Source organism: Pelodiscus sinensis, chromosome 3, assembly GCF_052426305.1.
Source record: "Pelodiscus sinensis isolate ZL-2025 chromosome 3, ASM5242630v1, whole genome shotgun sequence".
Taxonomy (NCBI): Eukaryota; Metazoa; Chordata; order Testudines; family Trionychidae; genus Pelodiscus; species Pelodiscus sinensis.
Genome location: NC_143054.1, coordinates 31879469 through 31907446, shown reverse-complemented (window position 1 = coordinate 31907446; position 27978 = coordinate 31879469). Strand labels below are relative to the sequence as shown.

At 45.5% G+C, this 27978-nt stretch overlaps 1 protein-coding gene across 6 annotated transcripts in view; it reads left to right on the top strand.

Moving 5' to 3' along the window:
• RNF144A (ring finger protein 144A) overlaps positions 1-27978 on the top strand; it is a 114957-nt gene that overhangs the window by 66280 nt on the left and 20699 nt on the right. For all 6 annotated transcript variants that reach the window (XR_012902532.2, XM_075923531.2, XM_075923528.2 and 3 more), the window contains 3 exons: positions 2403-2548; positions 23951-24055; positions 24248-24308. Coding sequence is in view for 5 of the 6 variants with exons in the window: in XM_075923528.2 (XP_075779643.1) it covers positions 2403-2548; positions 23951-24055; positions 24248-24308 (312 nt within the window). In the remaining variant the exon portion in view is untranslated. The remainder of the gene's footprint in view (positions 1-2402; positions 2549-23950; positions 24056-24247; positions 24309-27978) is intronic.

The following is a 27978-nucleotide window of genomic DNA, read 5'->3' as shown; positions in this document are numbered from 1 at the left end:
TCTTGTACGTAACCCGGGGACTGCCTTTATATATTTTGTGATTTTTGTCTGGGAATAAATGAAACAAAATATTAACAAAATACCCCCTTCCTCTCTGTTAGAGCCAGGCTCCCCCGCCCCCACCCAGTGCCTCCCTCTGCCCCACAGCCAGGCACTCCCAGACCTCCCTCCAACCTAATACCTGGGTCCCGGAGTCACCATTACTGCCACCACACGTTTCTTCCTCAGGCATGCTGGGGCGGTGTGAGCACAGTGGTTGGCTGTGAGCACATGCCGAGTGCCGTGCGCAGAGCGGCCCCAGCTGTGAGCAGTCATTGCGGCTCAGAGAGGCCCGGCTGGCTGTGATCTGCACTCGGCTACATGCTCCAAGCAGCCAGTGGGCCGCACTTTATTCCTTTATAAAAATGTTCTGGAGGGCCACAAAAAATTTCGATTGGGCCGTGTGCAGCCCTCCAAACGCCAGTTTGACATGCCTGCACTTGGTCCTAGTGCAAATAAGAGCAGTCATAGGGCTGCTCAAATTTATGCTTTGCCTTTCAGGACACTGGGAATTAGAGAATGCCTGAAATGCTGTATTGCAAAGGCTGTGGCAGGGCTTGGAACAGGGTCCTTACACTAGTTTGCCACTTTCCAGTGAGACCCCTGCATAGGGTATTGGGACATTTCTACTATTGGGAAATGGGCACCCACATTATAACTCTCTTTCTGGTGATCCCAACGCAGCAGTTGGCCTAGTGGCACAAGATGGGGGATTCAGGAGATCTTAGCAGGCCAGGCCAGGGCATGGCTGGGAACAGCACCAAGTGACCTTGAACAAGTCCCATCACTTTTCTGCGCCCATTTCCCCATCTGCAAAATAAAGCTAACAATGTTGTCCTCCTCTGTAAAGCACTTGGAAATGGATAGATGAGAAAAGTGCTTTTATAAGAGTGAGGCATTCTTGTAATAATTAGCCAAGAATCACACAACCAAGGTGAAATCCATACCTCAGTCTAAAGTCTATGGGCGACCTTCACACAAAGGAAGAGAGTTCCATCGTGGGGAAAATCTATGCCAGCAAACCTCTTTTAGTGTTAGCTTAGCCTTAGCTGGCAAGCTCTCAGGGACAGGGAAGCTGACAAGCTGTAGGTCAAACTAAATGAATTTTGGCCATTAATTTTATTGGGAGCAGGACTTGCAGTTACATTGCTAAAGCACCCTGTGTCCTGTGCTATAGCAATGCAGAGAGAGAGGTGCTGCGGGGGCTAGAAGTGAGAGCCAAGGCATTAGGGCAGCTGTACCTTTAAGAGCACAGTCAGGAAGCTGCCCTTTGCTCCCATGCTGCTACTTTTCACCCTGAGAGGCAAAATAAAAATTCCCTCCTTTGTGCCCCTCCACCACCACTGCCTTTGTACACTTGGCAGGGGGCTCACCCCCGTGGGTAACTGTAAACCCCCTGCTCTTCTCCCTATAGGGGAAAAACCTCAGCACGGGCTGGCAGCATCTCCCCGCTACCCCCCATCCCGACTCTAATCACCCATGCCAGATTTTTTCCCTTCCAGCCCCTGTTCTTCCTCACCCTAAAATTACTTAACCCCCCAACCCAGGCAGTTAATTTCTGCCCCCAGCTCACACCCCACCCATCTTCCCCACCACAGTTTGCCCCTAAACCTCTTTTTAATGCTTGTAAAGAGGCAGAAACAGCTTCTAAATCTAAGTGGGCACAGCAGCAACAGTAGCTTTTACTGAACATGCTCAGTTCCAGCGCGCATGTTCAATAGACCTCACTAGTGAATTTTGAGATGCAGCAGCTTCTGTTGCTACGCTGGTGTAGGGGAGGGGGCTGACTTCCCCATCACGTTTACTTGGGTGACCATGGCAAACCCTGGGGGTGTGCGTTCACATCCTTCGCAAGCACTTCCTCCCCCACATACCGGCCTGTAAAAGCCTTTGTAATTCCCTCCGTAACTTCAATGAGCTTTGTTTCTGGTCATTATGAAGGATGCAGAATCAAATGCAGGTGAAAGAAAGCAGGTATATGATGTGGGGAAAGAAAGATGGGGCAGAATTGTGGACAGGGCAAGGTGGGGGTAGTTGAAAGTGTGTAATTGCAGCAAAGGAAAATATTCTACTAAAGGTATGTTACTTTTGCCAACAAGCGATCACTTCTCTTGTATGTTACATCCCCTTTTCCCACATTTTCTCTGTCCTTTGTCTTTCTAGCTCATGTGTTCTCTCAGGTATGGGATGCATAGTATGTTGTACTCTACTTCAGTACATATAATAATAATAATTTACTATGTTTATTTTCCTAACAGTTAGTAGATAGCAGTGGATGTTGAAAATAAGGTCTTCTGCTGCCTAGGAATGTAGTTAGATTTCTGATGGAAGCGGGTTTTTTTATTTTTTGTTTTTTCTTTTAGATTGCTCTGCAATGACTACAGCAAGATACAGGCCTACCTGGGACTTGGTACTTGACCCTTTGGTGTCCTGTAAACTCTGTCTTGGGGAATATCCTGTGGAACAGATGACGACAATAGCACAATGCCAATGCATCTTCTGTACTCTGGTTGGTTTGCTTTTTTTATTACGTATGGTTACATAAATGATAGACTTATTATATCTTCAGGTCAGAATGAGGCATTATTTGTTATGTAGATTTTAGTAGAACACAGTTCACCCACAAATTTTGGAAGTGCTGCAATGTCATAGTACCCCTATTCCCTAGATAGGCCATAGACAATGCCCATTCTGTGAAAATCTTGTAGATCCAGGCTCGCGTATCCCAGTGTGGAGAGCAAGTAGAGCTGAGAATGTGACCAGTGGCAGGAGAGGAATTAGCTGGTAAAGCTGCAGTGTCACACGGATTCAATGTGTGTCAGGATTACATATCCTATTATATCCCAGGAGGTGGAATTCTGTCTGTGGTAAGGAGTCTAAGAGCTGCTCCATGCCCTGTTTGTGATTGAGAGAGAGGACATTCTGATTTTTCTCTCATCTGGTTTATTCAGGCTTTCTGTGAATTTCACTCTTTATATATGAAAAAAGATGAAAAACCACGGAGTTACAAGTTGTCTTGTCAAATATGTTTGGGGTTTTTTTGGTTAGTGTGTGAGCAGCTATTAGATGCTTTGAACTGAGAATTAATAAGTGTGCTACACTTTAAAAAATAGAGCTAGTAACTAATTTTGTGACCCACCTAAAAAGAGGGTGCACAATTGGGATAATCAAGAAGTATTTCCATGGGGATGTTAACCTCCTTGATCACTTTACTTATACATTACTCCTGGGGGAATTCTGAGCCAAAAATGAACAATTCTGTGCACAAGATCTTAAAATTCTGCATATTTTAGACAAAATAATGTAACATAGTCAGTCTGGTTTCAATTATTTTGGTAATTTAGTTAAACTATTATACAATGGGTGGTGAACAGGAGTGAAGAGCACTGGAGGAAATCACCAAACCTCCTCTGTTTAATGATAATGTAACTAGTACTGACCTTTTACTTCTTGTTATTAGTCAACAAATATATGCAGCTATATATTCAACATTACATGATAAACAACTGATGAGCAAGTGAAGGCTAGGGACTTAAACTGACAATTTATACTGGATACTGACCATCTTCAGAAAGGTCAATAGCAAACAGAGCACATTTTGATAAGCAACTTTTTCAGTCCAAAAATTTAGACCAGTTCTAATTGTTAAAGTACTGTAAACGTTTGTTAGGCCATCCTCTCTCTACTTCTCTGGCAATGTAAAATGTAATGTAAAATTTTTATGCCTGTTTTATTCTTCTGAGGGAATTCACTTAGAACAATGGGAACAATTCATTAAGCAGGTAGGCTGCTACATTCTACTCCGTCTGAGGGAATAGACCGTGCCCCTCACCTACCTCTTCAGAAATGCCAACAAAGCCATACCTCTCCACACCACGCATGCCATTATGAATGGAACAAATACTGTGCTTCATTATGCATTTGTGTAGGTGTCAGCCGAAATGGTCAGGGCAGTGTGTGCGTGTGTGTTACACCCAAGTCTTCAACTGCTGAGATGCAAAGTCTTGTTGCAGTGGGCGGCCTAGGAGGCTGGAGGGCGCCCCAAAAAATAGTTTAATATCTGTGACTTCACTGCTAGGACTGGGGTCCCGTCGCAGAGGGCAGCCAACAGGCTCTCAGATGCCCCGAGTTTATAGGAAGAGCCTATTACACCTCAGATTTTAGCTGCTAGGATACAGAAATCCCTTCGCAGCGGGCAGCCTGGGGAGGCTGAGAGGTGCCCCAACGGATCTGTCCCCTGGAAGCGACACGAATCCAAAACCCCCAAGCTCTTCCTATACCTGTCCCTTTTGACCGGCTGAAGTTCTTTTGTTTGTGTTCGGTTCGGGTACAGCAGCACGGGTTCAAGTCAGAAGCTTGACACGCACTGGCTTATTTATAGGAGAAAGAAAGAGAAAAGAAATAAAGAAACTTGGTTCAGTGTATATATATATTTATAAGTGAATGAGGGCACCCCACTTATTCCCAAAGTTTATAGCTAAATCACCTTACCAAAGGCAGTTTACAATAGAAATGAAGCAGCTTGACTTAAGAAAACTATAACAAAGTAACTAAACTTACAACAGAGTGACAATTAAAGTGTACACATAAAGAAAACACATTGCAGGTACAATTCTCACCCCTGCGTTCCAGACTTGGCGTGGCCAGCGTCTTTTTCTCAATCCCTCGGGAAGAAGTAGGGCAAGGTTGGGTGTCCCACGGACCTCGGGAGACAATCAATACCTGCCAGCAGGTGTAAGTGATTGGAGCTCAAATGGGGTGGGCAACTAAACCCTCTTTATACCCCTTGGGTCACATGGGCTTCTTCCTGGTCTCAAGTGGCCAATTAGGAAAAATGGCTTTGAATGCCAAGTTTCCCACGAAGGGTGCAAAGCATAATTTACACCTGGGAAAATGCAGACAATGGGCACCTCTGGTATGTGATGGGCGAAGATTCCTCTCCTGAGACAGTGCAGGCGTGTCAATTACTGATACTAGCCATCAGGGCGACGGGAGGCCTCCCAGTCGTCAGCTAGCCCATTTACTGTCTGGTTTCTGTTTATGGTAGAGTCAGGGACAGGCACCACACCTGCGTTCCCAGGGCATCAAAGGCTGACTGCCTTTCTCTTGCTCACTGGGGGGGGGGAACAAGATGGGGTTCGTGTCTGGCTACAGTAGGCAGCGATTGATCAAATACGCAAAAGAGTATAAAATAATTTAATGTAAAACCACTCTGTATTGCCCATAAGATAGGTTTTTCTATTCATAGCTAGGTTTTTACACATGTTTATTCCCTAAATCAGTTGCTGTATATTTTAGTTTAATTTCACTGTAACTTCCAAATGATAGCCCAGTGGACAATTGCCCCACCATGTGATGTTTCCGTGACATGGTTCCTTCTGTTGCTCACTTTGCCTGGTAGAATATCATTGTTTTCTATTTCTAGATATATCATTAAAGTGATAAATGGAAATGCTGTTAACCGGTTTCTATGGCACCGTTTAAGTAAACTTAACATGGAGACATTAAATGTATCTTACTGAACTGGATAAATAAGTTAATCCGTTTTTAGAATTAGTATTTGTTTATCCTTGGTATCCTGCTCAACACTGTGGCGCCACTGTCAGGGAAAGGAGTTAAAGAAGGGTAGATGGAGCATGCACGCATACCAATCAACCAGGGATGGGATTATTAGGAGCCAATCAGAAGGGGGCTTGCTGTAGCAGCCCAGGTATAGGGTGCTACTCAGCAGAGCGGAGGTCAGTGTCTGTCTGAAGGGCTAGGAGGAAGGACTAGCTGCTTTAAGAGTACCAAACAAAGTTAGCAAAGTCAGAGGGTGCTCCCAACTGATAAGTTGCCAAATGGCACCCTTGATATAAAGAGCTGGGAAGGTTCAAGCCCTCCAGAGAATTGGCCCAGGGAAGACAGGCAGTAGAGCAGGGGTGGGCAAAAGGGCCTTCTCAGGCCGGATCCGGCCCGCCAAGCGGTGGATCCAGCACACGGAAGCCCTGCTGCTCCCCCGCTGCCAGGCCAATTAGGGCTTGGGGACGGGGGAGTGCACAAACCCTTCTCCAGCCCTGCCAGCAGCACATGGCGCTTTGAAGCGCTGCACACTGCTTGCAGGACGGGGGGAGAGGGGAGGAGGCTTTGTGCATTCCCCTGCCCCCAGGCCAGTCAGGGATTGTGGACAGGGGAGCTGCGTGAAGCTTTCTTCACCCTGCCCCAGCCCTGCAAGGAGCCCGTGGCACTTTGCAGGATGGAAGGAGGCTTCCTGCGCTCCCCCGCCCCCAGACCCTGATTGGCCTGGGGGTGGGGGAGCATGCCAAGCCTCTTCCAGGGCATGGGTGCCTAGTGTGAAGAGGGTGCAAAGAGGCTCCCCCACCCCCAGATCAATCATTGTCGGGGATAGGGTAGCCCCGCTCCTTCAAAATTACTTCAAAAAAATTTTGAAGTGGTCCCTGGGCAAAAATTATTGCCCACCCCTGCAATAGAGGGAAGCAGAGGAAGTAAGTAAGTGGGTGCCACTTAAGAGTCCCTGGGCCCGGTGCCAGAGTACTGGGTGGGCCTGGATCCCTGCCCTTTGCCCCACTGGCTGCTGACAGAAATGGCCAGCAAAGAACTGCAGTTTGCCCCTGAGGGAAGGGATAAGCTATGAGCTGCAATCCATCACTGCAGTGTGGGGCCAGACTGAGGATGGCCAGTTCCTCTGGAAGTGGTAGAGATCAGAGTTGGGACACAGCTATAGGGGCATGCGTCAAAGAGGACACTGCAGTCCAGTAAATGATGCAGGTCCAGAGCGTCGAGACAGCTGAAGCAAGACTGACGACAGATGAGAAAGATGCACTATTGAATGATTGAGCTAATTCCTAGAGCAACTAGCTGGAGGTGCTATGGGGATGAGTCGTCTCATCTTTACAGGCCCTCAGTTCAGTAATTTTTGAGGACCTCAGAAAATGTATCCTTGCAATCCCCTGTGATGATAGAGAAATATTATCCTCCTTATGCTGATGGAGAATTGAGGAGGTTAGACAGGAAGTCTATGGCAGAGCTGGGAATTCAACAGAGATTTCATGAATGCCTTAAATTCAAGGCCTTGGCTCCCTGCCCTAAAGAACTTACAGTTTAACAAATTACATTGAAGTCTGCAATTGGTTTTATTAAGGGAAAAATCCTAAACCTCTTGAAATTAGTGCAAAGGCTCCCATAGACTTCATTGGCCTTTGGATTAAGCTCTAAATACAGCGGACCAGCTAATCCTTTTACAATTCCACCAGTATAAGTGAAAATACACCAGCAAAGTGTTTCTCAGTATGTGTTTAATATCATGACAATGCACAAAAATAGTTTTAGCACATTGGTTGAAAATGTGAATGGTACCTTTGTGATAATTTTTCTGTTGGTTCTAGACTCACTTTCTAAATAACTGTATATAGAGAGAGCAGGAGTATTTTACTCATAAAACAGTCTTTCAATGCAGTATGATCAATATGTATAAATTTGCACAGACAGAAATATTATAGCGTTGAAGAATCTTTGTCCCCTGAATTAGCTCAAAAGTGCTGGTGTCAGAAGCTCATGAGGGATTATCTCCTCCTCCTAACACAACAGCACAACATTGCCATTTAGAAAGAAAAAATGAGGGTATTGTTTCCTTTTGTTTACAGGCTGATTTGCCAGTGAATTGAATGGAGCAGATTATGCCTTATCAGCAGAGTAGCAGCAAGACATTACAATTTCCCATGTATTATATTTAGGCAATTGTGATTGTTAGTGCAGTACTCCATTATGGGGTTTTTATCAGTATGATTGTTAATGCACATACAGTAACTATGAGCTCCCTCTAAATTTTGTGTACACAGTGTGTTCTTGGAATATTTCAGCTGCTGTGTAGTGTGCTATAGTAACAAAAATGTAGGGAACAGGGAAGAAAAATAAACTACCTGTTATTACAGGAAGTCCTGTGACACCTTATAGACTAACAGGTTTATTGGAGCATAAGCTTTCATAGGCAAAGACCCACTTCATCAAGTGCCAAAGGACTTCTCGCTTATGCAGATTCAGTCTAACAGCTACCCCGCTGTTACCTGCTATTAATATCCTTTTGAGTGTTGATCATAGGGAAAGCTGGGGTGGGCAATAACTTTTTACCAGGGACCACTTTAGAAATTTTTGAAGTGACCCCATGCTGTACTGGAAGGAGTAGGGCCTCAAATGGAAGGGGTGGGGACCAGAATACTTCTCTGCTTCCCCACCCCCAGACTATGCTTGGTCTGGGGGAGAGGGAGCCCATGAAGTCTTTGCCCCACCCCCAAGAGGTTCCCCCTAGGCACCCATGCCCCGGGGTGGGAGGAGACTTTGCATGCTCTCCCTTCTGCCTCCAGGCCAATCAGGGCTTGGGTGCAGGGGAGTGTGCGAAGTCTCCTGCCCTGCCAAGAGCACATGGTGTTTCTAAGCAGAGTGTGCTCCTTGCAGGGTGGGGGCAGGATGGAGGAAACTTCGTGTGCTTCCCCTCGCCCCTAGGCCCCGATTGGTCTGGGGGCGGGGAGTATGCAAAGTCTCCTCCCATCCTGCCAGGAGTGCGTGGTGCTCAGAAGCACTGCGTGCTCCTTGCTGGGTGGAGGAAACCTTGTGCACTTCCTCCTGCCTTCCTAACTGGCCTGGGGGCAGGGGAGTGGCAGGACCACTGGGCCGGATCAACCTGCTTGGAAGGCCTACCTGCCTGCTGTAACCCCAGATTGCTTGAAATTGCGGGTTTGTTACCTCCACAGGGCTCTCAGCTCCAGGAGGAGTAGGTGGTTTGTGCTGTCCCCATCCCCAAGGCCAATCCCTCAGCGCCTATTGGCTGAGGGTCAGTTCCTATTGACCGGTTGTTTCTGGCCAATAGACGCTGAGGATTGGGCAGGGGGCGGACAAATCACACAAAGCCTCTTCCTCCCTGAAGAGCAGAGAGCCACACAGACTGTTCTTTAAACTGCAGCAGCAACCTGCCTGAGAGTCCTGGCAGGAAGGTCTGCATCCCAGACCCGATGGCGTTGTGGACAGATCCAGCCCTCAGGCCGTATTTTGCCCAGCTCTCATGTAGTCTCTCCATCCTAGCTTTCTTGATCTTCTGATAGCTGGCAGTGATTGCTTTCCTCTGCCATCGTAACTAGCACACAGAGTGCTCAAAACGACTTGGGTCTTGATTTGGGAGACAGCCAAGAGAGAGACTTAATTATCTTGTTCTTCCTCATTTCAAAGCTACAGATCTTTCCTCTGCCCCCTTTGTGTGCGGCTGCAGGCTAAATGGGGGAGAGCCACCAGGTAAGGTTGGCTTCTTTCCCAATTAGGCACTGGTTTATCTCTGGTTGCTGGGGGAAACCTGCATTCGGAAAGCATCGCCTTGATGTGAGAGCACTATTCTAAAGCAGGGTCCTCTGTCCCCTCCACTGAAAGGAGCTATCCTGATCATTTTAAAGTGTGGGGTTTTAAAGAGACTTTCCTTTGTCAGTATTCATAGGAATTCATAACTTTGTAACAATACTGTTGTTTCCCTATCCCCACCAGCTCTTGGGAAAATAACAGAATTTGCTACTCAGTTTTTGGGCCTTATTGAGCAAACTTAGGGGTTTTTTTGTGTTAACTCAGAATTGTTCTTCACCTTTCTTTCCGATTCCTTGAGCCCTTCTTCACCTTTCATTGTGATTCCTTGAGCCCTTTCACTACACCGATATAAAGACTCGTTAGTCAAGATACCTGTAACAGTGGAGTTGTGTTTTTGCTGTGTTTATCCAGCATAATCCGCTCCTGATCCATGGGGAAGTGGCCCTTCGAAGTGCTACCACAATAACAATGAAGTAGTCTAGTCCTAGAGAAATGAACTTGTCTGTTCACCTCTTTCTTTCCTATCATGTTGCAACATGAGGTTAATATTTATCTTCATCATTTGGATGCCATGAAAACTAGTGTATTGTTATCTGTATAAGTTTGGAATATGTAAAGTGAAGGCTACTTTTTTCCTGCAGGTATACGCTTCTCCAACACCAACAACATTCATCCTGTTCTGTCATAAGAAGTTGTCCCCAAACTGCATCATACGGGGAAATGCATTCAGTTTGTATAACAACAGTTTTAGAATTCATTCCTACATACAGTGTTGTAGGTAAAAAGATTAAAATATGTAAAGGATAAATGTAGCTTACATGAATCAAAATAAAATTGAATGTCATTCTCTTGAACTATATATTTTATTCAACAAAATCCTCAGACTTATTTACTATTGCTTTGGAAAGGTTTCAGGGTTTTTTTTTTTTTTTTCTTTTTTGATAATAGAAGTGCTGAAAAGGTAAATTTAAGAGCAGTTGGTGAATTACTACAGTAGCCTTGGATTCTGACTTGTAAATATTGTTGATGGTGATTCACCGTACTGAGCAGTGTTTGAATGTGGTTTTGGTAGTCTTGTGTCATAATTCTGCCTGACAACAATTTTCAGAAGAGCACTAGAACACCTCAGGATGGGATGCAGAGATAAAGTTTTGTGACGCCTTAAATGACTGCTTCTTGGAGTAGCTGGTTCAGGAACCCACAATAGGAGAGGCAATTCTTGATTTAGTCATAAGTGGAACACAGAATTTGGTCCAAGAGGTAAATATAACTGACCTGCTTGGAAATAGTGACCATAATGTAATAAAAGTGAGCATCCCTGTTGTGGGAAAAACACCTCAGCAGCAATTTCAGAAAGGTAAATACACAAAAATGAGTAGGTTAGTTAAACAGAAATTAAAAGGAACAGTGCCAAAAGTAAAATCCCTGCAAGCTGCATGGAGACTTCTCAAAGACACCATAATAGAAGCCCAACTTAAATGTATACCCCAAATTTAAAAAGCACAGTGAGAGAACCAAAAAGTGCCACCGTAGCTTAACAATCAAATAAAAGACACAGTGAGAGATAAAAAGCCATTGTTTAAAAAGTGGAAGTTAAATCCTATTGAGGAAAATAGAAAGGAGCCTAAACTTTGTCAAATTACGTGTAAAAATATAATAGGGAAAGCCAAAAGGAGTTAGAAGAACAGCCAGCCAAATACAACCTGTATTACTTTTTGAGTACCTTGCTGGTCTGGCACCTTGGAACCTGACTAGTCCTGAACAAGGGGATTTGCTATACCAAGGAAGGATCCTCTCCTTGTGGCCTGTGTTATCACCAGGCTAGGGCTCCAGGCTACCCCCACTACTGTCCCAGACACCGGGCTCTCTCTGGACCCAGCTTCTGCTGGGGCCAGTTAGGGTTGCCAGGTGTCTGGTTTTTAGCCAGACTGTTATTTGGGTCCCCCATATGGTAAAAAAAACAAACCAGAAAATACCAGACAAGTGAAATGTCTGGTATTTCTTCTTTCCTCGGATGGAAGCCCGGTGGGGACAGTTTTTCCCTGCTGTGTCTGGCGGATGTGGGTGAGTGAGGAGCATTTAAAGGCGCAACACTTTTTTTTTCCCTCCTCCCCCCCTTCCTGCCCCCCTTCTTAACAACTTTGGTCCCTTCTCCTCCCCCCCTTCCTGCCCCCCCCTTTTTTTCTCAACAGAATTTTTGCCTGGCGTGTTTTTTTGGGGGGCGGGAGGGGGCTGTTCGGTATTTTTTGTTTAAACCATCTTACAACCTTAGCCAGAGTGCCAAGGCCAGAGCTGTGCAACCAGGATAGAGCTCTGCAGTTGCCTGTCTCTACGGCTAGAACTCTGCGGCTGGAGCTCTGTGGATGGGGCAAAGGGGTAGAGCCATGGCCCTAGCCAGAGCTCCCTGGCTGCTGCTGGGGCTGGAGTTCCCTGACCGCTGTAGCCAGAACGGGTCTGGAGCTTCGGGAATAAGGCCAGAGCTCCCTGGCTGGGGCGAGAGGTCCACAGTAAGGATGTGAAGGACTAATCGCTCCCTCCCCCACCCGCTACCTCTGTCAGAGGGGATATTTCAAAGCAGTAGTACTGCATGGAGCTTGGGGCCAGACCTCAGGCTCCACGCAACGCTGCCGTTTTGAAATGCTGCGTGCAGCCCAGGGCTAGCTGGGGACTCCCCTGCTGACCTCAGTCTCTGTACGGTGTTGCCGCTTTGAAACGCTGCAGGGAGCATGGGGCCAGTGTGGGACTGCCGATGCTACCCACAGCGCTTTCACCTTCGAAGTGTAGTAACAGTCCTGGGGCTTTTTCTGCACTTCAAAGGCAGAGGTGCCCTTATTAACTATTCAATTAGTCAATCAAAATGTAATATCCCTAATAGAGAATAAGACAGAGAGTATCTTATTGCCTCTCTATAAATCCATGGTGTGCCCACATCTTGAATACTGCCAACAGATATGGTCGCCTCATCTCAAAAAAGATGTATTGTAATTCAGAAAAGCAACACAAAATGATTAGGGGTTTGGAATGGATGCCATATGAAGAGAGACTGAAAAGACTTGGACATTGCAGCTTAGAAAAGTGGAGACGACTAAGGGGGGATATGATAGAGGTCTATAAAATCTGACAGGTATGGAGAAAGTGAATAAGAAAAGTTATTTGTTCCCATAACATAAGTACTAGGGCTCACCAAATGAAATTAATAGGTAGCAGTTTTAAAACAATCAAAAGGAAGTCTTTCTTCACACAATACAGAGTCAACCTGTGGAACTCCTTGCCAGAGGATGTTGTGAAGACCCAGGACTTTGACAGCAGTAAAAAGAAAAACCCTAGATAAATTCATGAGATCAGGTCCATCAATGGCAATTAGCCAGAATGGGTAGGAATGGTGTCCCTAGCCGCTGTTTGTCGGAGGCTGGAAATGGATAACAGGAGAGGGATCACTTGATGATTGATTACCTTTCTCTGGGGCATCTGGCATTGGCCACTGTTGGAAGACAGGATACTAAGCTAAATATACCTTTGGTCTGACCCAGTACAGTGTTCTTATGATTCATGGGGACTTGGGACCAGACTGACCAAGTTTCTCAAAATGTTGAGGAAAATTCAGTTTCCTGACTCCTGATTTAATGTGATTTCCCATCTAAAAACCACACTGCCCAGAACCAAACATGTTGGGATTGGTCCTGTCTACGGCAGGGGGCTGGACATGATGACCTTCTGAGGTCTCTTCCAGCTCTATGGTTCTATGATTCTATGTCATCCACACATGTGAACCAATAAGAGAAGCTGATGCATGGTTGTGCGACACACAAGGTTGTTGTTAATGTCGTTGGCTTCTGCTCTGCTTTTGCTTTTGCCAGTGGGAATGTGGGGCTTGGCAGCCAATGAGACAAGGTGGAGGAATAGTTTGAAGTGTGGGGATGCAGTAGTGTGTGGGAGCCCAGGTAGCACAGATGAGTGAACTGGGGCTGGTGTGTAAGTCAGGGACAGAGCTGTTCTCCCCAAGGCCTTGCTGTAACAGTGAGGAGGAGAAGGGATAGGAGTTGAGGGAGGGGAACAGTTCATCTCACCCTGAGGCACTGTAGCAGGAGCGGGGAGGTTGAGGACCAGTTTAGTGGGGTAGGATCATGCCCTGTTCTCCTCAGGCTTTGGGATTCAGCAGGAGAGGGGCTGGGAAGAGAGTGGGCCCATGCTCTTCTACTTCAAACATCTTGCTGAGAGTGAACATTGGGCTTGGAGCAGGGATGCTTCCTGAAATTAATTTGAAAATGTGAGTGTGTCAGGAACTCACATTTGGAAATGTGACACAGCTGTGAGTGAGAGCAGAGGGCCCAGTTTACAGGTGACCACAGAGGAGATAGGCACTCTGGCTCAAAGCACTTTCCCTCCAATCACCACACAACATGACCAGAAAAAAAAACACGTTTCAGAGCTATGTTATGTTTCCTTTGTGTAGGTGGACTAGGTACTTAGATACCAAGCCACAAAATACCTGGCCAGGTTCTACCAATATTTTGGAACACACACTACTGAATGTGGAGAAACAATCCATAGTTACCCAATAGAACCTTATAGGGAATGCTTAAAACAAACAAACAAACAAAAAAACCCACGCTGAGCAGAATTAGAGATGGTGTGGTGGGTGGATGTGTGAGGTTTTTTTTGGTTTTTGTAAATGTGTAGCTGCTGAATTTTTCAAGCAGTTACACGTTTACATGCAGAGGGGCAATTAGAAGCTACCCTCCCTCCTACCCCCCATGCACACACCTGATACACAGGCAGCAGCGGGAAGGTGGGACAGGCAGCTCCACAGAAGCCAGTACATGCAGGGAGTCTGCTTGAAAGCCAGCTTCCTGTGTGTATCATCTCCCACCTGCCTTTTCCCCTCCCTTCCTCACTGCTGCCTCTCAAACTGGTTCCCCTGAGCACTGGCTCCTGCCTCCCCTGTACTGCTGCTGCTTCTGTGGAGAGCAGCAAAGTGCAGGGAGCACAAGCAGTTCATCAGGAACCAGCAAGCAGGAAGCTGGCTTGAAAGCTGGCTTTCCACTTGTATTGTCTTCCACCTGTCCCCTCCTATTGCCCTCATGCTGCTGCCTCTCTCTGTCGCAGCAGCCAAGTGAGGGCAGGAGGTGGCTCTGTGGCAGCTGATGCTTGTTGGGAACTGGCTCTTAAGCTGTCTCCTTCCCCCCCCCCACCCCCCCCCCGCCCCAAACATTGACTTCTGCCTGACACCTCCCCCCCGCCCACTTCTGCCTCTGTGGGAGGCAGCATGTGGGGGGGGGGAGGGGAGATAAAAAGCCAGTTCTCCATGCATATCCGCTCCTGCCTGCCCCCTCCTGTGCTGCTGCCTCTGATGCAAGGGGTGTGGTGAATGTAGTGATTAGGATTAATCTGTGACCCCAAACTTGTCAGTTAGCAGTGTAAAGGACTACATGTTATCTACTCAGAACTGATTTTCAGTATGTGCTGGAGTATTATTTATTTTTCATTTTTGTGGGCAGGACTTTGGCCTCATGGTACTCTGAACAGTGCAGACAATAAGTCCCTGTGCTTATCTTCTAAGAAAACAAGTGATTTATGAAGGTAGAAGGGATGGGTCAAAATAATTTATGTAGATTTTTTTTTTTTTTTTTTGTATATGTGGATTCACTTCCTGTTTTGGTGCTGATAGTTATAAATACATACAATTCCAGGCATTTGCTCTTTCAGCTATTGTTAACTAGCTGATTTCTTAGAAGCATTACAAAAAAGGTGAATCCTGAAGGTGTTAATTTTACACTGAACCATTTTTGACATTCCAAGGGCAGTATTTCCCTTCCTCTTCTTACTTGAGTTATTTTACTGGAAACAGGCTTTTGTTTTTGAGCTTATTTAGTTCCTGCTTCTTGATCCTAAACTGGCATGCTAATGATTTCCGCAGCCATCAATTATAATGTCTCAAAGGATAATTAGCTTCAGCCCTACTACATGTCCTATGCTGTAGAAACCAAAAGGGCTTCTCTGTGGAGAAATCTCTCTCTGCACAACCTCTTCCTTGATGATAGAGCAAGGAGGATTGTACGGGACTGAAGTCTGTGGTTTCAGGCACCTCCCTTTGCTGAAACTAGTGCTGAAGTCTACTAATGCAATAGAATGGCAGCTGTGCTGGCCAGGGTAGTAGGTTTCAGCAAGGCACAGCATAGAGGAATGCTCATCTGCATAGTGCACTGCATTAGTCCCTGAGGGAAAGAGGGGGAGGAGGGAGCTGAGTTGCTGCAGCAGTGGAGAAAGGAGCAGGCACATGACTAGGGCCCTGCCAAATTCACAGTCCATTTTTGTCAATGTCATGACCTTAGGAGTTTAAAAATAATAAATTTCATTATTTCAGCTATTTAAATCAGAAATTTCATAACTGGGGCAGCATGTGGGAGGGGTATACATGGTTACATGCCCCTCACTAAAATGCCAAAGAGGGGCACAGGGCTAGTGACAGAAGTGAAGAAGTAGTGTCAGAGCCTTTCCTCTTCTAGTTCCAGCCACATTGCCTGCCTGGCATGCTGCCAGGTGCACTGACATGGTTTGGGGTATCTCAGTTTATGGCTGCCCTTAAAGAGATCTGATTTTTCAATAAGTGGATGTTCAGTACTTTCCAAAAATTAGGTCTCAAACTGGACACCCCCTGGGCAATGGGCATAATAGGTCAGGGAAGGCTGACCTGCCACCAGTCAGCTGGACCTCAGAGCCCTCTCTTCCCCAAGAACCTCCACCCTCAAAAGTCCCCACTGCTCACCATGTCCTTCCTGCCAGGGACAGGGAAGTGAAGAGTGAGACAGAGAGCCAGTGGACTGCTCCTGGAACCGGCAGATGAGTGGGGTTGAGGTGCTTAGGGTAACTGCTGTCTGGGAGGATTGAGTCCAGCCTGACTTAGGCCTGCCCAAACACTGCAAGATGCTCAAGGGCCCGGAGGCTTGATCCAGCCCAACTAGTGGCCAGCCTGGTGCTCAGGGACCAGAGGAGCAACTCGGTATGGTGCTAGGGAGTGTGGCAGTGGGCAGGCTGGTGCTTTTTCTTTTATAGGGTGGTAGGCTTTGCGGCTCCAGCATGGGGGAAGGGCAGGGCCAACAGGCTTGCCTCTCTAATGCGGGGGTTCACCTGCCACCCATAGGGACACCCCAAAGCTGAGGTGCCCTGAATCACCAGTCACTTCTGAAAATCTTGGCCTTCTGCTTTACAGTCTGGGTTGATACCATCACCATGATCCTTTCAGTATCCCCCACAGAGTGCGTAGAGCAGGGTTCAGGGAACAGTAGCGAATATATCCATTGCTTGTAACTTAGCAGATGTGGGGATTTTTTGTTTTGTGTTTTTTATTTGAGCAGCAAGTTGATTGATTCAGGAGTAATAGTGTTACTTGCCAGATAATAGTGACAAGTACTATGCATCAAAATCTAGGTCTCAGGGCAGGGATTTTATGATGCATATCATTACTGACCTAAGGGGGTTACTCATCTGTAGGACTGATGCAAACTGGCATTGCTGTAGTGGAAATTTCTTTTTGAGTTTATACATTTTGTTTCGGGCCTATAAAACAGGTCTATAAAAGTGATCATTTTCAAAAAGGAGTAAGTGGGATAAGGCTCTATCTATCACACATCTGTCACCATGGTATTTAGGTGGTCTCTGAGAATAGACGCAGTAGTATATTACTTGACTTGTTAGTAGACATATGGTCAATCCGCTGCTGTTTTATGGAAGAATCCCTCCCACCATCACATCAGTTGCTTGTACAAATCTCTTTGTGATTAAATGTGTGGTAAATTGCTTGTCAGCCAAGTAGGATTAGTGTGATACTAAGAAGAAATATAACCAGATTTATCTATGTGCTACAGAACAGCTTTCTCATTGGAGAAGCAGTGATGTGGGATGGGGGTATATTGGAGCTTCTCAAGTTTATTAAGCACCTTCTCTTGCTAGCCTTTCACATAGTGTAGCCACACAGGCTAGTAGGTGGGAGCTTTAAAACAGCAAAGCTACCATTTTTTGCATTTTCCTTTTATGCTCCAGGAATGCATTGCATACAATCGTCAAAAGCCAGAGACTGGAAGGTTACCCGGCTTGCTAGGGCTATTCTTAAAACTGTCTACCAGTTTAATCATTTCACCTGCTAAACTGGCTGTAAAATTGAAATTGTCAGTCTGATACTATTAATATTTTATAGGACATCCAACTGTGCAGTAGGGATGTCATAGTGTAGATGACTACATGATTAATCAATAAGCCTAGGCGGAGCCAGTACCCATGAGGAGCTGGCTTAAAAAGCCGCTCCCCATGAGCACCAGATCCACCTCCTTCCCTCTCCCCCTTCCCCCTATCCCCCATACTGCTGCTTCACAGCAGTAGCTCCTGTCCATGGGGGGACTGAGTTCCTCGGCATCCCACAGAACATCCTCTGTTTGCAGCAAGCCTGGGCTTTCTGCAGACAGAGGTTGCTTTGCAACAATAGTCCCTGTCCGCAGGGGGTCTGAGCTCCCCATGAACAGAGGCTGTTCCACAGCAGCAGCCTCTGTCTGCAGGGAGCTCTGATATCCCACGGACAGGGGCTGCTGCCACCCCGTGCTGCTGCCTCTGTATTAGAGGCAGCAGCGCAGGGCACTGGTTTTAAAACTAGCTCCCTCACAGACTGGTTCCATCTGCTAACCTGCACTACTACCTCAGAGAGAGGCAGCAGTGCAGCAATGCAGGGAGTTCCCTGGGATTGGGACCGGGAGCATACTAGATGCTGGCGTCATCCCCTGGGACTATTGGATATTTGCGTATCCGCTAAGATTTCATGCAGTTACACAACTATTCAGTTACACGATAGCTAACATATGTACTGTGCAGCAGCCAGGGCATAAATCCCACATTGCATGATGAGCTTTTCTTGGAAAGGAATCTCCCCTCCCCAAATTACTTTTCCTCTTACTTTACATCTGAGTATAAATAACAGAAATACACAGAATGATAATTGTGTATAGCAGAAATTAATCTTTTATAGCAAAACCAAACAATTATGTAAAATGTAGCTATTGCAGCAGCAACAACAAAAAAAAGTAACATTGCATCTGCAACACTTTCACTTCTCTTCTTGGTATGTCTAACCTCATTGCTGTAGCATTTGATTCTAGTATCCTTTCAGCAGGAGAGGCATATAGGGCTCAGAATGTAGATTGGAAGATACTGCACACTAAATGTAAACTTCTCTGCGAGCATTATGACATCGCAAATGTAGTGCTTTTATAGAATTTAAGGCCCAAAGGGGCCATTATCGTCTTTTAGATCAATCTTCTTTATAACCTAGGTCACAAAATGTCAAGGATCAATTCCAGCATCTAGCCCAATAAGCTCTGGTTGAATTAGATCATATATTTTTAGAAAGATGTCCAGTCTTGATTTGAAGACTCCAGATAAAAGAATTTGCAACCCGTATCAGTCTGTTTCAGTAGCTAATCACCCTTACTTAAAACATTTCTCAGTGTCTTGATTGAACTTTCCTTCCCATTTTGCTTTTGGTTCTTACCTTGTCCATGTTCATGTAGGCCAGGGGTTGGGAACCTTTTTCGGTTCAGGGGAACTGCTGACCCACAGAAAAATCAGTCAGGGGCTGCACACCAATCAGAACCAGAAAAAAAACTGAAACCCCTCACTGAAGTGTCCCCTGACTGAAAAGGAGAAAGGCATTCTCCAGAGTCCCCTCACACACCAAAGCCTTGGGAGGGCAGGTTTCAGGATAGTAGATTTTTGTGTGCTCCAGCCCTGCAGGAGGAGCCCCAAGCTTCGGGGGCAAGTTGGGGGGTGCATCCGGCCTTAGGGACCCTGATTCAGGAAAGCAGCTATGCATCTCTGTAACTTCTAAGTATGTGTGTGATGGCATTCACTCATAGCAGATAGTGCCTCCTTGGTAGCTCCTGGTACAGCCACGTACCCTAACAGTTGCCTCGGTCCCAAACTTCTGGGTCTATTGGGAGATGCATACTCCGTCACCATGTGTTTACAGTCTTTCCTGAATTAGGACTAAGTACCCAGGCATCTCCATTGATGGTGGTTTGCACAAGATGATGTTGCAGTTTGCTAGCTAATATGCAACACTAAAACAGCCACTGATGTAGCTGATGGCCTTGATTACGTTCGTTTTAAACAAGTGTGTGGGTGTGTTGTGTTTTTTTTTTTTTTTTTTTTTTTTTTTTGGCACCTTCTACTAGCTTAATACAAATTGGAGAATTTTGTGTCTTCTCAGTAGAAGTTCTTTGCATGTCATCAAAGGTAGCATGTGATATTTTTCCTGAAGTATTTACTCGGTTTGAGCACGGCTGGATTATCCAATAAGCAGACTAAGCACGTGCTTAGGGCACCAGCAAAGCAGGGGCACCAAAAAAAAAAAGATTTTTTTTTTAAATATTTTAAAAAAAGCATTGAAGTTGTCATCGTGGGAAAAGTCAGAACTCCGCAGAACACTCTTTTTCTCAGCTGAAAAGGATATAAAACCCTCAGAGAACAACAATGTGTCAGGACAGACTCGATTCACTTTCCCTATTATGTATGGAAGCAGACGTGCTTCGTCAAGTCAGCTTCGATGAACGTATCCAGAATTTTGCAATCAGAAAATCTAGAAAGAAGCTATTTTAATTTCAGAAGACATGTCAGTTTTGTGTCATTTCGAAAAATACAATTTTATTTTACAGTATAGTATTGATTTTATTTTGAATTACATTTGGGGGCATCATAATATTTTCAGTGCTTAGGGCCTCTAAAAGTCTTAATCCGGCCCTGGGTTTGAGGAAGGGTTTTGGCTCAGTACCAACTCACTTCTTTTGGGCAGAGACATGTGACCAGCATTTTTTCAGGCTGCATAATTCTCTGGCTACACTGTGAGTTCTCCAGCAAGTCAGACTGCCTAAACAGATCTGCTTTGCTTTCTTCTCAGAGATTATAAATAGTATAATTGCCCACAGTTATAAGGCTACATCATTTTTCTTAAATAAGTACATTTATACGTATGCTGAATGCATCAACAAGGAAACCTATTAAAACAATTAAAGAACTTATGCACGTGGTCATAAGCTTACTCCAAAGATTATCCCACTGCAGTAAGGCTCTGATAGGAGTCAGTCTTCAAAATTCACACCGGAACTATCTCTGTGTTAGTTTCTTTGTTTTTACTTTGCACTGTGCCATACTGTACTAAATCTGAAAGTATGCTGTATAACTAGCCAAACTGGCCTAAGAATGCCATGATCCTTTAGTTTCAACTATTTGGGAGCTATCAGGGCATGTATGACAGCTGATGTTTACAGTGCACTTCACTGAAGTTCGGGATTAATATAAGCACCTTTTGAAAGGCATGCATTCCATTAATCTGCTTTTAAGTTATGTTAGGACAAGTTGGTTTTCACTCTGGTCTACCAGTAGATCTTGGAGCCTCTGACAGGGGATCCTGACTGGTTTGGCTGGGAGACTATCAAGCGCTGGCACTTCAGCTGCCCTTCTTACTGCTGCCTGGCTGCTCCTGCCCAGAGCCTCAGAACTGCCCTTGGGAGTTTCCTGCTTGTTGTGCAGGGTGGGGGAGACAGAGGCAGGGGGGCACTGATGTCTCTCTGTCCCCCTCCTCTGTCCCCCATATTCACAGAGTAAAGAGGGCAGGGCCTCAGCAAAGGGGTGGAGCAGGGGAGTTTGGGTTTGAGGTAGATCCTGGTCTGACATAAATTCAAAAAGTGATCTCGTGCTTAAAAAGGTTGGAGACCACTGAGTTAGTGGATAGAGTAGGCCCTGAGTATTGGATATGGCAGGGATGAGCTTCTCCCTTCTCTAGAAGATGTTAGAAAAGGGGAACATATGACTGGCTTTAGCAAAGCTCCCAAACTGGGTGGGGAGGAGAATTGCCAAATTCATAATTAATGATGGTAAAGTGCACTGAGCGTGAAAAGCATTCTTAAGTGCTGAGTGTCATGAAATATAGTTTCATGTGAATCCATGCTCACCATTTATAGACAGGGAGAAGAGAAGAGCTGACAATAGGATCATGGTAGTCCTGATACCCCTGCCACCACTGTGCTCAGAGATTTCAGCTGTCCATATAGTTTCCAGCCATACCCTGGCAGCCTTACCCCCGAGCAAAGTAAAAAAGAAACATTCCAGTAGCTAAGCACCTCCAGAAGTGAATCCTCTTGTAATGAACAGGAGGAGTGCTGATCAGCACCCAATGACTAAGGAGTTAAACTCAGGTAGCCAGAAGAACCAATGGGCAGATGGTACTGAAAACTGAATCGTATAAGATTCCTTGCCTGCTTTCTTTGTGTGGGAGAGTTAAACCAGGAGTTGAGAGAGAGTCACAATGATTTAAACCGTGTCAGGACTACCATGCCTCCAAGGAATTCGGGGCATGGAAGTGGACTGAACAAAGAGAAGTAAGTAAAGGCGGGGGGAGGGGAAGTGCATTCAGGGTGTTTTTGCTTTATTTTGTTGTTTGTTTTAAACTGCTCTGTCTGAATCTATGCCTCCCTTCCCCATTTACCATATAAGCATTGTTTCCAGAGATTTTCTGTGTTTTTTAATTTGTTTTCCTTAGTTGTTCTGTAACATCTAGCAACCAAGTATGCTTTGTCAAGTATATCTTTTGTTTTGGAATAAAAATTACTTTTTAAGGCAGTGATTTAATTCTTGTGTCCTGAAAGGTACATGAGGTCTGTCTGTGTGTTTACCTGAGTGCCTCAGTGCCTCAGTCTGGGAGGTCAGCAACTAGAGACTGCGGCTTGGTTTTCTCTTCTTTTTTTTTCATACTCTCTTGTGGCAGAAGAGCTTGGGGTACCTTGAGGGTGGATTCAAGCATTCACTCCCAGTTTTAGGGATAAAAATCACTTGATCGTGGCAGTAACACCCGTCCCCTCCCCCCCACATAAATCTGTGTATTGTGATCCTGGGGAAAGTTTTTGTAACCAGTGGCAAGTGTAGTGTAGTGTAGTGGCAAGATAATATTTAAAGTCTTTGTGGGTCCCTTCCTTCTGCACTCAGAGTGCCAGAGTGGGAAACAGCCCTGACACCTCTTTGTTGTTTTTGTGCTGACAAAGACGAGGAGATGGGCATTAATATACTGTTTGCAAAGGTACAGAGTTACCGTGATGGTGGAAACCACTTATGTAAGTATGTGCTGTTTATTTTCTTTCTATTTTTCTCCAAGAAGCTGAGAGATTTCTTCAGGAGTGGGGAGAGTGGAGGAGGAGGACTTCAAAATGGGGAATCTGATAGAAGAATTTGTTGGGATATAAAGGGCTATATTGCCACCAATGGCGTAACACATTGCAGCAGTTGAAATGATGCTGTTGGGCGAAAATGAAGATTTTGCCACAGTCAGGATGCAAGAGGGGAAAACCAAAATATCAGTGTGGAATTAAGAACAAGCCCTGGCAAAGGAGTCATTCACGCATGCTTAAAGAATGCACAGTGTACTCAGGGAAGACTGAAGGAGCAGAATATAAACGTGGATCTCTACAGTTACTGGTTGCATTGTGTGTGATGATATGATTAAGACAAGAGGAATTATTCACCATTCGTTATTTCAGTTGAAAGCAAATTGAGATGTGTATATGTAAGTGCTTGTGATTCTCCCCTGTAGAGCAGAAGGGGAGGTTTGATTTGGTTGGTATTGTATTTCTAAGTATAACACGAGTCTACATGATTCAAGTTATTACCACCAGCTGCTCAGACATTTTCTCTTGCACTAGAAATAACCACTGATTTCAGGTAAAGGAAATGAAGTAAAAGTAAGATGTCTAAGGACCTACCAGATTTATGGTCATGAAAAATGCATCACAGAAAGTAAATTTGGTCTCCCACCATGAAATCTGGGCTTGTGTGTCCTTTTGCCCTATATTACACAGATTTCACTGGGGGAGACCAGCATTTCTCAAATTGGAGGTTCTGACCCAAAAAGGAGTTGCTGGGGGGAGGCATTATTGGCACCCTAGCTGCTCAGGGTGTTAAAATGAAATTTTCAGCAGTTACATGATTACACATGGGGTGGCAGTCAGCTCCTCAGGAGCCGGTGCACAAGGGAAGCTGGCTCCTTGTGCATGTTGAAAGCCTGCGTGTAACTGTGAACATTAACTCATGAGCCCAGGCTCATTTTTTAAGCATGTACTGTACATGGTTACACTTTTATATCCGCTGTAACCACTGCTTACTACACTGTGTTATGGTTTCTGGTGTTCTAAAACTGAGGGATTTATAAAGACTGGTTAATCTAATTTTATCTTTTATTTTCATAGCATTCCATTTTACTTGCCTCTTGGTTCTGCCTCAATTAAAAATTACACAATAAATATCTAATGAAGAGCGCATGGAAATGGATTTCAAGATGTTTTGCTCATGCTATTTCTTTTAGTTAAGTTAGTAACCTTCAAAAGTCTCTGAATTTGTTTCTCCCAGTTAGAAAAGGGAGATAATACGTATCCACCGCTGCAAAATGATTTTAAATCTTTGTATGAAGAAGCTAAAGCATGGGAAGATATGCAGAATTAATTTATATTTGGAAAAATGGTGATATCTTCCTCTTTTACAGTGCCTAAAACAGTATGTGGAACTTTTGATCAAAGAAGGTCTAGAAACAGCAATTAGTTGCCCTGACGCTTCTTGCCCAAAGCGAGGTCATCTACAAGAAAATGAGGTATGGTTTGGTTCTTTCAGTGTATTCAGATGCATCTTGCTCAGGTTATATTTCAGCTGTTCCTTATTGCCAGCATGTTTTAACCATTTTATAAAGGTTGAATGCTGGGTCTCCTTTCATTGGAAAAACCTTGGGTTACTGCTAATTTGTAATTTCTTTTCTTTCTTTTTTTTTTTTTTTTCATTTAAACAGATTGAGTGTATGGTTGCATCAGAAATCATGCAAAGGTACAAGAAGCTACAATTTGAAAGAGGTACAGTGTGAAACATCAGCCTTTATTCCAGCCCAATGGGTAGCTCCCAGATCTATGGGAATAGTATAATGCTGGAGCCTTGTATGATTTGTGAGCAAAAGAAAGCTCCAATTGTTTTTCTTCAAGTCCTTCTATTGCATGCATGTTGCAACATACCGTACGATGGAAACTGAGTTGCAGACAGAACTGCTACATATTGTATTCATGTGTTACTGAAAGGAGAAATTCTTTGGGTTGCATGAACATGTATGCTTTATATAGCACTTACGGTAGGATGGAAGTATATAGGACTCTGTATAAAAATGCAGAGGTCCTCTCTGAAGCCAAACTAAACTTGGTTACTGGAATCCTGCAAGGTAACTATTGCTTACAGTATTGTAGCTGTGTTGGATCCCAAGATAACAGAGAAACAAATTCTGTTGATGAAAGAGAAGCTTTCAAGCTACACAGAGCTTTTCTTCTGGTGCGGGGTAATTATAGGACAAATTGGGGTAACCACTCCAGGCCTAGCGCTTTTGAGGGCACAGCAGTGGCCCCTCCAACCCTTGTATGCACGGAAGGGACCAGGAGGATTATGGGAACCTGGCAGGAGCAGGAATGGCCTGGCAGCCTGCTCCACGCTGCACTCCCCCAGTGCACTGCGCTCAGCTTCTCCACAGCAGCAGGAAACAGAGCACTCTAGCAGCAGGGTATTCCACTTCCTGCCACACCAGGACAGACCTAGTGACAGATGCATCTTGGTAATTCTAAACTGCATACAAGAGGGGTTTGTGTAGCACTGTAGGAGGCAAAGAGAACTTTAATCTGGGTGGAATAATTTGAGAACCTCTAACACTAGCGGAGAGAACTTCAGAAAGAGGTTTGTGTTTGGTTATGGTTATTTTATCGATATCCAAAACACATTAAATTCAATGAGACTCTTTCTGTTCACTTCAGTGGGCTTTGGATCAGGCCCTGAGTTACCAGTAAAGCCAGTCTCCAGGAAATGGGTAAACAGATAAAACTATTTAACGTTATTTTGTATGTCTATTATTTATTTATTCATTGTATATATTTATTTATCATCTTAATGATGACAGTGCCAATTATCAACTTTAAATGGGGTCCTATTGGGCTAATGCTGACCAAACAGTTCTTTTTCATTAGCTGGGTAAAAACTTCACATACCTATAGAATGTGAAATAGGCTCTATTAATTCTATAAGTAACATTTGTATTGAACAAAATTAAAAAAGTCCCCTCCTCTTCTCAGACCATTTCAATCCATAAGTTAAAAGTGAACATAAGTAAAGAACTTATAAGAAATCTACTGACCAGTTTAAATGATTTCATCAGAGCCTGATGCTAACTACCTCAGGGTATGTCTACACTACAAAGTTAGTTCGAACTAACAGACGTTAGTTCGAACTAACTTTAATAGGTGCTACACTAGCGCTCCGCTAGTTCGAATTTGAATCGAACTAGCGGAGCGCTTAGTTCGAACTAGGTAAACCTCATTTTACGAGGACTAACGCCTAGTTCGAACTAGCTAGTTCGAACTAAGGGCTGTGTAGCCCTTTAGTTCGAACTAGTGGGAGGCTAGCCCTCCCCAGGTTTCCCTGGTGGCCACTCTGGCCAACACCAGGGAAACTCTATGCCCCCCTCCCGGCCCCGGACCCCTTAAAGGGGCACGGGCTGGCTACGGTGCCCGTGCCAGGTGCAAGCCTGCCAGCACCCAGCTAGCAGACCCTGCACCTGGCACGGCACAGAGCCACCCACCCGATGCCCCCCAGCCCACACCCTCTTGCCGGGACCAGGCTGGCGGCTCCCGGGAGCTTCCCCTGGACTGCAAGAGGCGGGCACCTTCCTGGGCTAGTGCGGACATCGTGGACCTTGTCCACGATCTCCGCACTAGGCACAGGAAAGTGGCCGTCTAGGGCAGGAGAGCTGCCAGCCTGGCCACCCAGGACCAGGTGTGCATGAAAATCAAGGGGGTCCACTGAGACCCCCGACACTGAGCCCTGAGCTTACAATGGCCGTCCTGGGTCAGACCAAAGGTCCATCTAGCCCAGTAGCCTGTCTGCCAACAGCGGCCAACCCTAGGGACCCTGGAGGGGATGGACCGAAGACAATGACCAAGCCATTTGTCTCGTGCCATCCCTCTCCAGCCTTCCACAAACTTTGGGCAGGGACTCCACTCCTACCCTCTGGCTAATAGGACTCCATGGACCCAACCTCCATGACTTGATCTCACTTCCCTTTAAACTCTGTTCTAGTTGTAGCCTTCACAGCCTCCTGCAGCAAGGAGTTCCACAGGTTAACTATTTGCTTTCTGAAGAAGAACAACTTTCTCTTACTAGTTTCAAGCCTGCTACCCATTCCTTTCCTTTGGTGTCCTCTAGTCCTTCTTTATGGGAACTCAGGAAGAACTTTTCTGAATGCACCCTCTCCACCCAACCCCTGCTTTTAGAGACCTCTATCCTGTCCCCCCTCCGTCTCCTCTTTTCTAAGCTGAACAGTCCCAGTCTCTGTAGCCTTTCTTCATCTGGGACCTGTTCCCAACCCCTGATCATGTTAGTTGCCCTCCCCTCTCCCAGCCTTTCTCTTCCCCTCTCCCACCTCCTTTTCCTAGTCTCCCCCAGTTTTGTTCAATAAAGACAGAGTCAATGTTGGAAGAAACGTTATCTTTATTTTGTACATCAATAAGAAGGGGGGCTAGGGAAGGGTAAGTGGAAGGAGGTGAGGGAGGAATGGGGTACGTGCCCCCGATGGGGAGGACTGGGCTGGCTCTGCGGGCTTCTGGGGGTGGAACCTCTCCTGCAGCCCCCCAATTGCCCCCTCTCCCCAGATGGCAGCCTGCGGCAAGTGCAGCCGGGCTGATGGCCATGTGGTGTGATGTGCCCAGTGTGGGCACTCAGGGCACTCCAAGCCAGAACTTCTTTGCAAGCGGGGCACCCCTTAGAACTGTGTGTCCGTGGTGGGGGTCGGGACCCTTTAAGCGCAGCCCTCGGCTAGCCTGAGACAGCATCTCCACGCTCTAAGTCCTCCTCTGATGCCCTGCCGGCACTGCTTCCGGCCATCCTTAAGCCCTGTTCAGAGTCCACTCAATGTGGACTTACTAGTTCGAACTAGCAAAACGCTAGTTCGAACTAGTTTTTAGTTCTAGATGCGTTAGTTCGAACTAGCTTAGTTCGAATTAACTAATTCAAACTAAGTTAGTTCGAACTAGCGCTGTAGTGTAGACGTACCCTCAGAGTGCTGATGGAATTAGCTGACGAAATCTCAGAGTCAACGGCAATAATGTTTGCAAACTCAAAGGTGACTGGAGAGGTCACAAGTCTGGGGAAGAGCTAATGTAGTGCCTATCTTTAAAAATGGGAAAAAGGAGGATCTGGGGACTTTTAGATCAGTCAGCCTGATCTTGATACCATGGAAAATACTAAAGTAATGTATTTAGTTTGCAAATATCTGGAGGAGGAAGGGGTAGTCACCAACAGAAAGCATGAATTTATAACAACAAATCATGCCAGACCAACTTGATTTCCTCCTTTGGCAAGGTATTTGGTTTAGAGGATAGGGGGAATGCAGTGTACATAATGTGCCTGGACTTCAGCAAGGGTTATGGGGACACTGTGATACATTCTGATATGTAAGCTGGAGAAATACAGGCTTGGTTAAACTATGATTAAATA